The sequence below is a fragment of the Pogona vitticeps genome, chromosome 2 (assembly GCF_051106095.1).
Source record: "Pogona vitticeps strain Pit_001003342236 chromosome 2, PviZW2.1, whole genome shotgun sequence".
NCBI classification, from domain to species: Eukaryota; Metazoa; Chordata; class Lepidosauria; order Squamata; family Agamidae; genus Pogona; species Pogona vitticeps.
In genome coordinates, this window is record NC_135784.1 from 97,910,192 (window position 1) to 97,926,749 (window position 16,558).

The window sequence follows — 16,558 nt, forward strand, 5'->3', positions numbered from 1 at the left end:
ATGTATCCATAAGATTCAGAATTATAGATGTAGTAAATGTCCATGTCACTCATGTCATTCATATTCATGAGCTGATTTGCATGAACCTATGAGAGGGCTGGAGAGGCGGAGTCAGTAGCTACAAGAGGCTTGGCTGGAGAAGGAGGCACAAGATAGGGCTGGTTAGATAGTTAGGATTAGTCATTGAGAGAGATAGGGCTGGTTAGGAAAATAGGTAGAGAGAGTCGCAGTGATATGGCAAGCTAAAAGAACTATGTACTGAGGGAACTGTTGATAAATTGCTAATGTATACTGAATATCTGAAAAAGTCTGTTATTACTCATTCTGCTTCACTTCAATAAATACGTTCTGTTTCTATTCACAATACAAGTGTTCTGACATACATCATTTATATGGTGGATTGAAGTAATCCACTGGTGGCAGCAAGAAGAGAACATGGCATGCACCTTTGTGAGGGAATAATAAACGGGGCACGTGGGTAAATGTCTCAATAGGTTTCCTGAGACCTGCCATATACAGTGGACCCTCTACTTACGGAATTAATCAGTATTGGAATGGTGGCTGCAAGTCGAAAAATCTGTAGGTCGAATCTCCATTGACCTACAATGCATTGAAAACCGATTAATCCCATAACTGGCAGTTTTTATTCTATTTTTGTTCCATTTTGGTTTTTTTCTGGTCTGTAGGTCGATTCTCCGGCTGCAAGTCGAATCTAAATTTTGCGGCCAGAGAAGTCTGTAACTCGAAAAGTCTGTAAGTCGAGCTGTCTGTAAGTCGAGGGTCCACTGTACAGGGAGCATTCTGCTTTTCAGGAAGCTGTTCTCTGTAGGAAGAGAGTGATGGAAATGTGAGTTGAGCAAGTACACTCATCTTACTTATTTCGCTTGCAGACCTGTTAGGACAGCTATGGGTACTGCAGCTTCACTATTACTAGTGCAACTATCACTATATTGAATTGCCATGTTCTCTGTTTTCTTAAGAGTATATCCATCCACAAATAATTAGTCTCCTGATTCTGAAGTTTTTGTTTTTCCCTATATGGTTTCACATTATTAAATCAAGTCTCTTCACTATCTTAACAAAATTCATAGATGCAGATCATATCTGAACCAGGACCTCCTGGCTTACCAGGTCCACCCGGCCCTATGGTAAGTCTTAAGATAATTTATTTCCATAATTCGTGCAGGCTGGGATATTTTTTTGTTATAATGCTCTATGTGGGGCTGCCGATGGAAAGTATCAGGAAACTTGAATGGGTCCAAAATGCAGCAGCCAGATTGCTAACCGGGGCTGGTTACAGGGATCACATAACCCACCTATTACAGCTGCTCCACTGGCTGCTGATCAGTTTCCAGACACAAGTCAAAGTGCTGGTTTTAATGTCTGAAGCCCCAAATGTCCTGAGGCTGAGCTATCTCAAAGACTATATCTCCCACTATGAGCCAGCTCAGATGTTAAGATCAAGAGAGGCCTTTCTCTCGGTCCCACCATCTTCACAGGTGCATCTGATGGGGACCCAAGAGAGGGCCTTCTCTGTTGCTTCTCCCAGATTTTGGAACTCCCTTCCCAGGAGGCCAATCTGGTCCCGTCTTTGCTGTCCTTCTGCAAGCAGGCAAAGGGTGATTGCTGTTTGTTTTAATATCTCTATTTTTATTTTTGTTTTCTATTTTATGAGTTGTAACCCACCCAGAGTAGTGCTGTGAAACTAATGGGAGCGAGATACAAATCAAATAAATAAAAAATATAAATAAAATATAAATAAATAAAAGAGGGCAAGCCTTCCCTCAGTAACCAGCTACCTGTATGTGGTTTTTAGATAAACTACTATGAATTACTGCGTTGACTGGATTTTTAGTATTACTTGTGTTTTCCTTTTTTGTATTTTCCATTTCTCAGTGTCATTTTTGTTTTTTATATATAGTGTACTTACTGATATTACCTTAATATTGACTGTTAATCATGTAAGATGCCTTTTTATTCATTGTTTGTAGTTTTAAATACTGTCTTTTAATTATGTTAACTACCACTATATACTCATTGTTTTCAACTTTAAATATCGTCTTTCATTGTTGTAAGCTGCCTTGGGTCCTTTCTAAGGAGAAAGGCAAGGTGAAAATAAATGTATAAATATATAAATAGCTCTTGTGATCCTGTCCAGGGAGATATATTGACTGATCACATTTGGTGATCATTGCCCAAATTTAAAATAATTAAAGAAATCAGTCAGTTGGTATAAGTAGTGTTTAGTAATGAAATAATTTAGTTCAATAACAAGATGAGTTGGTAGCTCAGTCATGAGATACTGTAATCTTATCTCATCTTGAGTTCCTTGTTCTGCCACATCAACATAGAAAACCATCTTAAAGATCTGGGAGCTAGGATTCCTATGTAGTTTTCATAATGACTCCTTGCGAGAGGTAAAATAAATGTTTTTTCACAGAATACTGCTCAAGACACCTACGACACACTTATATGACCACATTGCACTGAAAATGCCCACAATTGCAGAGCAATAGAACTTCAATAAACTTGGATTTCAGTATGTTCAGAATGATTCTGCTGACTCATTACTTAATAAGGAGATTGATGCTCTTCTTCAGTTCAGAGACACCCAGATAGTTAAATATTTCTACTAATATAATTAGCTATTACATCAGATCCTAAGACTTGCAGCAGATCACAAACTCCTACAGCAGTACATACTTTAAGGAGCATGTATCCACTGCAAGAGCAGTCTAACATAATTTCAACACCTATAAGCGCAGAGAAAATCAGTGGATTCATGAAAGGTCACTTTGGCAAAGGAAACGTGATTTTTGGTGCTAGGGTAGAGGAAGAGTAGGTGATCTTCCACAATTTTAGGACTCTTGGCAAATGCATTATACTTTTTCTATCAACGCCTTTTGTTTCACTTTCACTTGCTTTGCTGTTTCTTTATACTGTAATCTGTTCTTTATAACTTGGAAGGTCACGGGAACCAGTGCTGTGCACCCATCCCAACACCCAGGGATGGAGATGTACAGCCCCCGGACTTTTGCAGATTGCTCACCCTTATAGTAGTAGTTGGAATGAATTCATAAATGTATCACCTTATATATTAGGATACTTGAAACCTCCTTTTACAAATGAGCCATTGCTGTCTTTAGGGCCCCCAAGGAATACAGGGACATAAGGTGAGTTCCCAGTGTGTGAAGGTCATGCAGTATTTCAAGCTGAGGCTACTAAAACTGCACGTTGAAGGCAAGGCAAATAACATAAGCTTGAAGTGAGGTGTTCTACTTCTGTATTGTGAATGCAATTAATTTTTGTTTGTTTATTTACTGATACTGTCACCAAAAAAGGCCGATTTGAACCGATCTCTTTCCATTTCTGGGGGAGTACACTTTTTTCTTAATTTTTTTCTGTTTAATCTTCAAGTAGCCAGGTGAATATCTCTTCCATCTCTAGTAGCATGTTAGTGAGGTGGTCACTATCATTTCTCCTTACAGTGGGGTCTCGACTTACGAACTTAATCCGTATTGGAAGGCAGTTCTCAGATCAAAAAGTTCTTAAGTCGAATTTGCATTTCCCATAGGAATGCATTGAAAACCATTTAATCCGTATCTGCTCTTTTCGTCCATAGAAACTAATGGGAAGCTGCTATTCCGCCTTCTGCCACTAGAGGGGGATATTTTTTCTTTTTTCCTTTTAACCCAAGATGACTTAGCTTTAAAAAAAAGGAAAAAAAGAGTTCGTAACTCGAATCTAAGTTCATAAGTCGAGTCCATATATTCCTATGAGAGCAGTTCGTAAGTCGAAACGTTCGTATGTCGAGCCGTTCATAAGTCGAGACCCCACTGTATAGCTATGACCTTTTAAAGCATTGTTCTATGGGAAAATAATACTCTAATGTTTCTATATAGACGGACAAAGTTCTGTCTTAAATTTGTTGCTGCAGAGGTGAACTGAAAGTTTAACAGATAAATAAATGAAGAATAGCATTAAGAATATGCGGGCACATTTCCATTTCACTCTGTCCCAGCTTTTCCATAATTCAGTGCCCTCGCCCTATCAACAGTTTTTAAAAAGTTATCCATGTAAGTCAGATTAGCTTGTATAACAAAAGCAAAACACATAAAAGTGTATTAATGAACCTTGAAGACTAACAGCTTTTTTTCAGTGTGAATTAAATGGTGAATAAAAAAGCTTACACTAAAATAATAGAGAGAGAGAAAGAGTTTCCGTTGCTTGTTTGTTAGCTTGCTTGCTTGTTTTTCTTGTCTTTTGCTCCTTTTTTTGCTATATGTCTGAAGGTGTGCTTTCCTTTTTTGATTGTGGTACAGTGATGCTTCGCGAGACGAAAATAATTTGTTCCGCTAGTCATTTCGTATTGTGAAACTTTTGTCTTCCGAAGTGTGGTTTCCCATAGGAATGCATTGAAATTTAATTATTGCATTCCTATTCATCTTGTGAAGCATGGCCATAGAAAAAATTGTCTTGCGAGTCACCAACAACGCAAAACGCTTTCGTCTTGCGAGTTTTTCGTTGTGCGAGGCATTCGCCTTGCGAGGCATCACTGTATTTAAAACTGTTATTCGATTAATTTATTGTATATTATGTTAAAGGTGTACATTATGGTGGCGGTGTTTTTTTAGGACTGGGTTTTTGTTGCTGTTTGCTTTGGGGGGATCTGTGAGCTTAGGGGGTTGACTCTGTGACTGTGCCAGTGTGCCGCTGGTCTTTGTGAATGGTTGCTGTGGTTGATTGGCACAGCTTGGGACGTTGCTGTTCTTGTTGCTATGTTGTCGTTGGTTGCTCTCTCTAGTGAGTGGGTGTGTTTGTGTGCCAGGGAACTAGTGCCTGCCTGCCTAGCTGTTTTTTTGCCTTTTTGGATTTTTTTTCCCTAATGTGCTGCCCAGGCCCAGATGTTCTGTTGTGCTAGGTGAGTGGCAGTGAACTCATGTTGCGGCTTCTAATTTGATAATATAAACTAGTGGGTGTGTAAATCAGACGGTGATTTTTCTTCCTCCCATACTGTTGCCTGCTTGGGAAGTAGATTCATTTTCTCTTTTCCTGAGTCTGCTTTTTTGTACCCTGTTTCCCCGAAAATAAGTCCTCGTATGATTTTTCAGGATGCTCGTAATATAAGCCCTACCCCCAAAATAAGCCCCAGTTCAGTGAAACCCTGCCCTCCACCATTGTGCAGCAACCAGAAGATGATGACACGACTGTAATTGAATAAACGTAGGTTGCTGTACATGAAAAAAATAAAACATCCTCTGAAAATAAGCCCTAATGCATTTTTGGAGCAAAAAATAATATAAGACCCTGTCTTATTTTCGGGGGGACAGGGTAGTAGTTATTAATGGTTCTTGAAAGCTCTTGGAGTGGTTCGTGGAGTGCCAGAAAATATGGACGCGGAAGCAAAACTGAATGTCTCCAAAGAGGCTTTTCTCTTTCATGTAAAACCTAAGGACCAGTGCATGAAAAATGTGAAAATGAAAGAGATAGCCTCCAAAAGGAATGAATGAAAATACAAAAGAAATACAAACATTTTCCCCATGTACCCCAACCACTATGTATAACTGCTTCCACAAATGGCAAGAGCTATGCCCAGGGATCTGTAGTTTTCTTTTCAGCTCGTGGGAAGGAAGAAGTTTGGAAGATAGATGTAATCACACAAACACGAAGGGCTTCTTTTCTCTGTTTCTTTCCACTCTGGAGAAGGCTTCTGTGAACAGAAAGGAAAGGGATGCATTTTCCACAGATTCCCCTTTTCTCCCTGCAGTCATGCTAGTGCCCATTCTATTCAAAATGGTTTTCCCATCCTCTGGAAAAGATGGAGATGCAAGGTGGAGGGGAGAGGCAGCAGTGGGAACAGTGGGTTAGCAAAAATTATCTTCTCCCCATTTCCATTCACAGAATCTTCCACTCGGATCTTGGAATGTTGACTTATTGTTCAGTTTTTCTATTATTCATTATTTTTCAGGGAACAAACAAACAAACATCCCTCAAAATATCTCCCCTTGGTTTTTCGGTTTATTTTTTTCTCCCAAAATAATGAGTTGGAAGTTTCTAATTACATTAAATATATATAATGACATTATCAGTAGTTAGTCACAAAAAAACCCTCTTATGAGCACCCTCCCCTGCAAATGACATGTTAGGGGTTACATAATTTTGTGTAACATTTTACATCCAAGCTCTGCTTCCTGTGGATGAAAGAGACTTCCGTGAGGAGACACACACAATAATATATACTGTAACCCTAAAGAGGTATGAATTATGTTTTAACCACCATTCCTCAAATCATGTATTGTACTCTGGCTATTTTGCAGGGTCCTCAAGGAATTCAAGGACACAAGGTGAGTCACTGAGATTAAAATCAAGGTTTAGGAATGCTGATGGAAATGGTCACCAAGGTAAAGCCTATGAAGACAAATGTTTGCTGAGGTTAGAATTCTGACTTTGCAGCATCTGTGGGGAAAATATAACAAGCTTTTGCTAACAGGTTGGGGGATATAGTAGTGAGTCCTGATTATTAAATCATTAGGCCGATTGGCTGCCCATTTGGACTTCTGCTGTTATTGATTCTTTTATTATAGAATTTATAGGTGAGGTTTGTCAGTGAGGATAAATTTTATTTAGTGGAATTGTGAATTATTTTTGAGGCTGTTTTTGTTTTGATGTATTATTATTACATGTGGTGGAAAAGATTGCTGAAGGGAACTGTTCTAACAAGAGTTCTGTTCTATTCTGACAATGAGCTTTTGATAAATTATACATTATCTTAGATTTCCTTTAATAGCTTTAAAAGGTAGCTTGAGCACAGTTTTGGAAACATGCAACTTTGTTTAACCTTAATTGATTAATGAATCATATATAAAGCAGGTGATTTTAAATCACGTTGTTGGTTGAAAGCCTAATAAATAATTTGTTTCCCTATAGGGTGCAGAGGGTTCAAAAGGTGCGAAAGGTGAAATTGGTCACAAAGGTGAAAGAGGCGTCCCAGGACAACATGTGAGTATTTTAAAAATGACTGTGGCATTGAATGGCCATTTGCTTCACTGGAGGAAATGTTTTATCGGCAGGCTTCCAAACCTTTCTCATCCTCTGCTTCGTTTCTAGGGTCCTCCTGGTGCCCCTGGACTTATTGGCTTACCAGGCACTAAAGGAGAAAAGGTGAGCACTGAATGCAGGAGATGGCATGCATCACATCTGTCCCAACACACACAACACACACACACACACACACACACACACACACACACACACACACACACACACACACACACACACACACACACACACACACACACACACACACACACACACTACTAGCCCATATTGGAATTTTTTTGGAAATTGCCTCATTTTAATAAGGCAATACACTGAAGTTCATTTTAAGCACACTAAATCCTTCAGGCCAAAATCTGTTGCTTAGCATAGTAAGTCACACTAGACATACCCACTAAATCAATGGAGATTTGATGAATCAACTCCTTTGTAAGATCCATTGATTCAAATGGGCCCACTTTAACTGCATCTTATTGAGCATAGTATGTCACTATTGGACATATGACTCACTGTAACTTACAGAGGGGTTGACTATCAAATCTCATTATTCATTTTTAACCTCTAGTGTTATTTACTATGCTAAGCAACCTAATTCTGGCCTCCGTATGTTGTTGTTTTTAATGTGTGTCTAACTAGAGAAAATTTATTCAGCTCTGACTGCTGTATGAAACTAGAATAACTTTGGAACGTACCTTTCCAAAATACTGTACTTATGTATAGGTCTGCATTTCTTAGCTTCTTTATCTCTATGAAGCAGAGAGCTGTGAAAGCAGTGCTCATAGTAATAGTTTATGTGAGCCACTTTTGCTTACATGTTCAAATTACATGTATTATATCTGGTTACCTGGTGCAATTCTTTGCAGTTTATTTGCAGTTAATAACAGCAACAACATGCTGCCAAGTTCATACCAATGTATGACAGCTCTTTCCAGGGTTTTCTAGTAGAGAGTATTCAGAAGGGCTTTATCACCCCTTCCTCTGGTAGTACTTCAGACTGTACAGCTTGTCCAAGGCTACATAGGATATCTTTCCTCCCAAGAGGCAAAGTGGAGAATTGCACTCCAAACTTCTGCCTCCACAGCTATGTATCCAATTCACTGAGCTATTAGTTACTGGAAAATACAAATCAGGATACCATCTCGTCTCCTTCTTACTAGTATTGTGTAAGTGCAATGACAGAGGATCATGGGGTTCTGTTAAAAAAGAGAAAGATCAGTGTTTTCCAAATGGTGTATACAGTGGTCCCAACCCAGTCACAGAAACAGTTTATTTTGATAACTATTGATTTAACTGAGATAGATGTGGATGGGGAGCAAGTTATGTGCTCAGCCATCCTACTTAGTTTAAATGTACTTTAAAAAAAAATTCAAACCAACTATATCTAACCAAAGTTTTATAAGCTTCTATGAACGTAACCCACATAACATGGTATACCATTCTCACATAGTCACTGTTTTCTCTTCCCTCTTTAATAAATCCAGGGAAAGCCAGGGGAACCAGGATTAGATGTAAGTAATGGGTATAATACCTCTCTGTGTCATCAGTATGTCAGGACTACTACAGAAAGCTATTCCAGAGGTTATTTACACTTTGTAAACTATTGTTGTACAAAGTCAAGAGGGTGGAGGATCATAGCCAAGTGGCGGGACTTTAGGCCTGTGTTCAGTATCTGGCATTTCTACTTCATTGGTTTCAGAGTGTAGGACCAGAAAAGACCATGTTAATAGTACTATGAGTTAATAGTACTCCTCCCTATGAGGAGTCACTTGTTGTCAAATCAACCAGTAGTACTATTATTGGCTCAGTAGTATGATTCAAAAGAAAGAGAATCTCCATTCATTCTTATTTTACCAGTTAGCAACTTATATTTGAGAGAAAGGGCCTTCTTGATGGCCATGCACAGCTGTGGACTTTTACCTTATTATGCTTTTGCTTTCTTAGAAGTAAAGACCTGACTTTCAAATGTAGTTTTATTTTTGCTCAGTGTTTTTATGTTCACTTTATAATCCTGTGGCACATTGCTTAATTTATTTTTTGCATTTACAGTTGAAGAACGGTAAGAAACCAGGAATAATACATAAATCAATTAAAATTCAGCAGTGCTTGCCCCTTCTTAGCTGCACACCTTAATGTTGTAAAAAGGTATGAGAGTATCAGTGAAGCCAAGAGCAATATCATCAGGAGTCTAGACTCCATTACAAGCCTGGCCAGGATCACCCAAGGTGGAATGGTCACAAGTTAGACACCAGACTAAGATGCATCCACCCTATTCAAAAGTAATGGATGCATCAGCAGAAGAGAATTGATAGTTCCAGTAGTGATGTGGGCAGCAGCATTAGCTGGAAGTGACAATGGTGGAGGAGGCAACTGTGGTGACACTCAAGTTAACTTTTGTTAGCACTGCACAGAAGGTAGTACTGCTGAACTTTCCTCACCATCTGTACATTATTTCATAAAAGTTTTCTTTTAAATTGTAACTCATCGTGAATTTCAATCCATATTTCCCAATACATTCTCTCCCACTGTTCTATTTGAATACTATAGCCATTTTGTGCCCACTTAAACATACAGTCTTTAGCTTGTTCATCTGCTGCATCATATTTCAATAATATTTTATATATACTGGAAACCAGACGATCCTATTTGTCACATAATTCTTTTACAGAGATAAAAGAATTATGTGATAAATAATTTTTCTTCTTCAAATTCAATTTTTTTCTTATCTTCCTTAAATCTTTCTTGAAAGTTTTTATACAAGCATCCAGGAGGAAACACATCAAAACAAGACATGCTTATAATAATAAGTAACTGGAAAGTAAAAGTAGGAAACAAAGCAGAACCAAATGTTGTTGGAAAATTTTGTCTGAGTCAGAAGCAAAGCAGGAAAACAGTTAATGAGAGTTCTATAAAGCTAACAATCTATGGTACCTATTGCAAATACATGTTTCAAGCCACCAAACAGTCATCTACACACATGAACATGATCAGATGGTCAATATAGAAATCAAATTGACTACATGACTTTTAATAACAGTGAAAGAAAGTGAAGTCATTATTTTTGCCTTCTTAATGTTCAACAGGACATTAAGAAGAAATGATGACTACAGAAGAACAACAAGGTAGAGAGTGGAGAAACAAATTGCTAAAGATTTCATACGCCTTGGTTCAGTCATCAATCCAAATGGAGACTGCAGCCAACAAATCAGAAAAAAGACTGGGACTAGGAAGGACAGCAATGAAGGAACTAAAAAAGAATTGATTCATTTGAAATATGGTGCTGGTAGAGAGCTTAGACTGCCATAAAGATAAACAAGTGGGTCCTAAACTATCTCTGGAGGCAGAAATAATTAAACTGACACTGTCCTACTTTGGGCACATCATGAAAAAGATTATCTAGAAAAGACTATTATTCTGGGAAAGATTGAAGGCAGCAGGAAAAGAGGAAGACCAAATACAAGATGAATTGACTCCCTAAAATAAGCCACAGGTTTTTTGATTTTACAAAAGCTGAGCAGGGCCGATGAGGACTGGACATTTTGGAGATTGCTCATTCATTATGATTGCCATGGTTTGGAGGGTGACTTGATGGCTAACAACAAGGCTTGCTGACACTTTTCCATTTAGCAGAGTGTAGTTGTGGTGGCAGCTGTTAAGTTCTCAGGTAATAATGATTATTTTAAGGAAATGATAGTGGGACAACTTATGTTCACCCTTCCTTTGTTACTAGAACTGTTTGGCACTGAGTATTTCCATTTTGTTTTCCTAGGGTTTCCCGGGATTAAGAGGAGAAAAGGGAGAAAAAAGTGAAAGAGGAGAGAAGGTTAGTGCCACTTCTGATTCATGGATCTAAATGCTTATATGCAGATAATTGAGCAACTGGGCTCCAGAACTGATTAAGTGATAACATGCCAATAGACACCTTTAACACCCTTTAGATGTTATTACTTACGTATGTTCTCCTTATAAAACAATCTTGGAAACTGCTTGTTATGCCAAGTCAAGAGAGTGGAGGATCATAGCTGAAGTTTCTTCATTCTGTCTATCCAAAATATTATGATTAAACCTTTTCACAGATAAATATATTTCAGTTTTAGTCAGAGACTTTTGCCATTATGAATTGCTTATATTAGCCTGATGATGATAACAGTATGAGTGCTTTTATGCAGGTGCATAGATAATGAATTGTCTAAATGCAAACAAAGTCTTAATGCACAAAGCTAGGTAGTGGTTGAAATTTGTGACTTAACAAGCGATTTATATCTCTCAGTCTAATCCTTCAGAGCACAAGAGACTCATTTTTCTATTATATCACCAGGGAGAAAGAGGACTCCCGGGCAGAAAAGGAGCAAAGGGACAAAAAGGAGAACCAGGGCCCCCCGGATTGGATCAGCCTTGTCCAGTGGTATGGTTTGATGTTGCCAGGAATATATATCATATATATCCCCTTAGCAATATTTCATCTGCTTTTGACAATTGCTGTAAAAGAACAAAGAAGATTTCTGAGAGGACACTGTTTTGAACCTAGATTCATGGATGAATGCTGTTCATACTGTTTGGCTTTCTTTTGTTATCACTAGAGAGTAAAATTGCTGCCATTTGTGTTTAAGGATAGGAACAAATACAAAAGGAGAAAAACATTTTAAACAAAACCTTGTAATCAAGGAAGGGAAGCCACAAAAATAAACATAGTCACTCACTTTACGTTCCATGAGAAAAATATAGTAGTAAATGAGAATCAATCAAAACAATATCGGTAACTAAAAGTGTGATAGGCACAGAGATTTGGTTGGCTCCTCAGACCAATTTTGTTATATTTCAAACCTTTGCATCTCTTGAATATCACTTGGAAAAAAATCAGTAGTAAATGTAAAATAGAACCATTTAAGTTGCCAGGTACCATTATGCGCCTTTGGTTTGGGAATTTGTGCTGGTATCTAACAGCCTCCCCCCCCCTTCATCATTCAACAAAGTGTCTCTAACAGAGCTGGGGGGAAACTAATTCAGTGCCTTGTTTTTCTTTTCCTTGGAAAAACAGGCAAGGCAAATGGCTGCATAATCTCACCGTTCTTTTAGATTATGTTGTATACCATAGTAAGCAAGCAGTGAACACTAGTTAGGGTTTCCATGTCTTTCCATACATGGAAATGTGTAAAATTTTAGCTCTTCAGATGTGAGATCCAATGAAAGCTAACATACGTACTAGCAACTTTCAACTTTGCATCCTGACATACATCTGATACTGATCTGATTGCTCACTAAGGAGTAATTTCTATTCCTTCATGTAATATTATATCATGTCAGATGACTGGTTTTATTTGATAACATATGGTTTTAGACATTCATGTGAAATTATTAGTACTGTATATTCGTAGTAAAAGTATGAATTTTACTTCTGCTATCAGGATATGTTTCTGCTTTATCATTTGCTTTTTTGCTACTTCATAATAATTAAATAATAATAATGGTGAGTTGTCAAGTCAATTCCAGCTTCTGGTGACCCTTTCCAGGGTTTACTAGGTAAAGAATACACAAAAGTGGTTCACTATTCCCTTCTTCTAAGGGCACCCTGGGACTGTGCAGCTGGCTGGTACACAGGCTGGTTGTTCTCCCAGGAGGCGTAGGGCTCAGTTCCAGTGGCAATTAAAAATGCTGTTATATCATGTTCTCCTTTTTTTAAAAGGACTTACCTTTTACCATACACACTAGGTGCATGCATGCACAGAATAATGTGCCAGGGGAGCAAGTTTTTCCGTTCCTCCTCCAGAGGTCCATTTAGTTTGAGGTGGATGTGAAATCGATTCATTTTTGCTCCTGATAGCAGAAGAAAAATTTGTTCGCTGGCTCTCCCCATTTGCTTACCCACCTGCACCCTTGTGTTTGGCCTTTGGGATTTTTTAAATGGCAGTGCTATATTTTGAGGGTTTTCAATATGGTATAAATAATAATCATGTGCTGTCAGGTCAGTTCTCACTTAAGGGTGAGTATGATGTACAGACATAAAAACCTACTATTCATGTTGACCAAAATGAACCGAAGAGCAAAAATAGATAATAACATTATCACTTTCCAATTCTTAAAATTGTGATATTTATTTGTCATTTGTTTGCTCCCTAACTGAGAACAAACCTCTTAGTTGTGGCTTCAGAGGTTTGAGATCACCACATCATATCTCTTGTGGGGATAGTGTGACAGTGTGTAGTGAGTGACACAGGAAGCATCCTGTGAGCAGTATGAATGCTGTCCACCTTTGCTCTTCTGTTGAACCAGAAGACGTATTTGCACTAACAGGGAGATCATCTCTCTAGACTTCATAATTTTAAGGTGACAGCCCCCAAATTCTCAGAATAGTATAGTGTTCAATGAAACACCTTGTAAACCAATTCAGTGTGGCAACTAGTGCAAGTGGAGTACCTGCACATTCACAATTGTGTTGTTTATCAGGCCTGTACAAACATAACCTGCTGTCACAAGTGATGGCTTATAAGAAACTGATTAAGTTTGTTCCTGTTTTTGTGTTTTTACACCTATAGAAATTAGGGTGGTGTTGGTGTTCGAGCAAAACATTTAGTACTGGTAATATTAATCAGGAAACTGATTTTGCTTCATGAGTCTCAAGTCATAACAAGTCACTTCATGTTTTTTAATACTTACAAATATTACACAAGCCATTCTGAAAACTTCACTTTTCATATGGCAATTTATGACTGTTTGGGATACAAGATTTTTTTTGTTGTTTTCTTTCACCACAGCTATAAGAAAAAAAGAGCGTCTCTGAGCCCCCTCTTGGTTCAAAGTTACTCCAGATCTCTGCAGCTTTCTGAAATATTTCTGTGCTTTCTTTCTTTCTGTTCTGTCTTCCCCTCTTCTTTCCTATAACTTTTCTATATATTTTTCCCATTTTCAATTAACAGTTCATTTTTAAAGGGGAGCCAGGTATACCAGAACTGGATGGTGTGGATATGCTCTGCCCTTTGGTACGGTACCTCCCTCTTTCTTTTCTTCTCTTGCATGGCTCTTCTTGCTTAGCCTTTGTCTACATTCTCCTTTCCTAATGTTCTGGAAACAGCACATCCTTTTCTTTGTGGATAAGTAATAACAAGGAAAAGAGAACACACCAACTTTCATATACTCTGTAGGTGTTGGAGCAACCCTGTCTGTCGCTAGCCAGAGTGAAACATGGCCCATATCACTTTGTCTTTTGAAGCCTTGCTACCACTCTCTGCCGCTGCCCACCCACCCAGTGTCTGCTGCAGATGCTGGGGTCAAGGAGTGGCAGCAAGATGTTAAATGACAGAGTTGTATGGGAGCTGTATGCCTTGCCCCGGGCCCTTTAAGCTGGGCTGCTGACTTCTTGTATAATCAGCAGTGATGAACCAAATGCCAGACTAGATAGCTTACGGAAAGAGAACATGGAAAATGGGTGCGCTGTCTGGACCTTTACTTTGGGGCAGCAAACCATCTGATGTCGCCCTGAGTGGATAGCAGGATAACATGACATTTCTCAAAATCCTCCAGCTTGCATGGCCACGTAGTCCAAAAAGTCACTTTCCCAAGCCCCAACTAATTGTGTAAAAATCATTATAAAAGCTTTTGCGACAGAATGTGCTTGCTAAGATGTGCTTGCTGGGAAATATCAAATATTGCAGGAGGTCCAAGTGACAGTTGCTTTTGGTGTAAAGGTACAATTCACATGCCAAGATATATTTCATTCCCCTACAGACAAATTAGTACTAAGTAATGAAAAGAAGGTGTTAGTGCTGCTGCCTGAGATAACCTGTCAGACCACCTCCCCATTCAGAATAGTGTGCTATCAGGGCAGGTGGACCCCGAGTGCAGGGACAGAGAAGACATTCTGCTTACGGAGGGGCCTGGCTCAGTCCCTGGCGTCTCAAACAGGAGGTGCTGGAGAAGAGGCAACAACAGACTCAAGCTCCAAAGTCCAAAGCCAATCAGAGTTTGTAGCATTGAATTAGGCGGATGAATAGTCTGCTTCAGCTGCGTGTGTTCTTATAAGCCAGTCATATAATCTGGCTGTCACCATATCTCTCTCAGGCCCTTTGCTCTGGGCAGCCATTTTACAGCCATGTCCCACTGTCGTTTTCTTGCCAGGCAGAAGCAGCCTCTTGCCAGTGGTAGCCCAGAATGGCATGCTACCAGTGGCCAGATCAGCGATGCTTCCTGGCCAGTTGGTTGCTCTGCTAAGCAGAGAAAAGGCAGAAGATCGCACTGGTGGAAGAACATTTAGGCAGAAACAGCTATGCTTCGTCAGCTGGCATGTCTATGGACAAGAACCCTTCAGTTTGGGGCCATTTTGTGCTCACAAATCAGTGTTCCGTTAAGAAGGATATATATGGCTGTGTGGAATATGCACAACAAATATACTAGTTAGGTTTTATAAATAACAATCATACTCATACTTTAGGATGCCCCCCCTCTTTGTACCAAGATGATTTAGCCATGTTATACTCATCCTCCTCTTACTTCAGTTTGGTTAGACCACCTTGTTTTCATGTTTTTGTGACCAAATGCTGAATAGCCATTATGACAATGATGGGAGCAGAACCTGCAGGACGTAAGGGAGGTGGCAGTGAGTGGAAGTGCAGAGTCCTGTCTTTAAAGTTGCACAATCTCTGGGGTATTGGCAGTTTCCAAACTTTTCTGTGAGGTACCTTTCTTCACCATCTGTCAAGGGATCGCTGTGTGTCTGCCATGGAACCCCTGTAGACTTTAGATAATGCCCAGGACTATTCCAAGTGGATGCCAGTGGAGGAGGTGAGGAAATGAATACATTACAAAGCCCTTGTTGTAGGAGTCTCCTGATGGGTTTTTTGTTGCCTTAGTTTCAAACATGTTTGAAATCCCATGTGGGGAAAATGGCTGTAGGGGGAATAATTTAAAGCACTGAAAACTTTAAGTAAGCCTTCCCTCTCATGCCATTTATCCACTCTCCCAATATGGTTTTCTCTTCATAATAAAAACAAACAAACAAACAAAAAAGGCATGTAAGAATGTTGATATACAGAGCTTAGCAAACAAGTTGTCGGTGATCTGATACATGTTGTGTTCCCTTTCAGGTGCTAAGTGGCATACCTGATCTTCCTATGTCAATGTAGCATTCACCTGAGCTCACAGTAGTTAAAGTAATATTAGTTAATATGTGCATAAGAGATAATGATAACTACTGATTCTGTTGCTTTATTACTACAAAATACCTGTATCCAAAATCGCACCACAGGAATAGGCCTTAGGAGTATAGAGGCCTCCCAGCAAGGGGTGTGTGTGTGTCTAATTGTAACTTCACAAGTGCAGGTGTTTGCTATGAAAGTCCCCATAGCCACCCCGCCAGGGGAGTCCAAAAACGCAAGTAGCTCAATTGGTCCAAAACAACAAAGGAGGATGGGTTCACAAAGTTAATTGCTCTTCAAAGTTAAAATACTCTCAAATATTTTGCATTGCATCATGCAACAATCATCTGTTTCTGGGGAAAATCAGTTTCTCCCTC

General features: G+C 39.1%; 1 protein-coding gene across 1 annotated transcript in view; it reads left to right on the plus strand.

The window, feature by feature from the left end:
* Positions 1–16,558, plus strand: part of COL23A1 (collagen type XXIII alpha 1 chain) — a 412,306-nt gene that overhangs the window by 384,405 nt on the left and 11,343 nt on the right. The window contains exons 38-46 of the mRNA XM_078385693.1: positions 1,092–1,148; positions 3,147–3,173; positions 6,318–6,344; positions 6,928–6,999; positions 7,108–7,161; positions 8,538–8,564; positions 10,823–10,876; positions 11,372–11,458; positions 13,968–14,030. Of these exons, the coding sequence (XP_078241819.1) occupies positions 1,092–1,148; positions 3,147–3,173; positions 6,318–6,344; positions 6,928–6,999; positions 7,108–7,161; positions 8,538–8,564; positions 10,823–10,876; positions 11,372–11,458; positions 13,968–14,030 (468 nt within the window). The remainder of the gene's footprint in view (positions 1–1,091; positions 1,149–3,146; positions 3,174–6,317; positions 6,345–6,927; positions 7,000–7,107; positions 7,162–8,537; positions 8,565–10,822; positions 10,877–11,371; positions 11,459–13,967; positions 14,031–16,558) is intronic.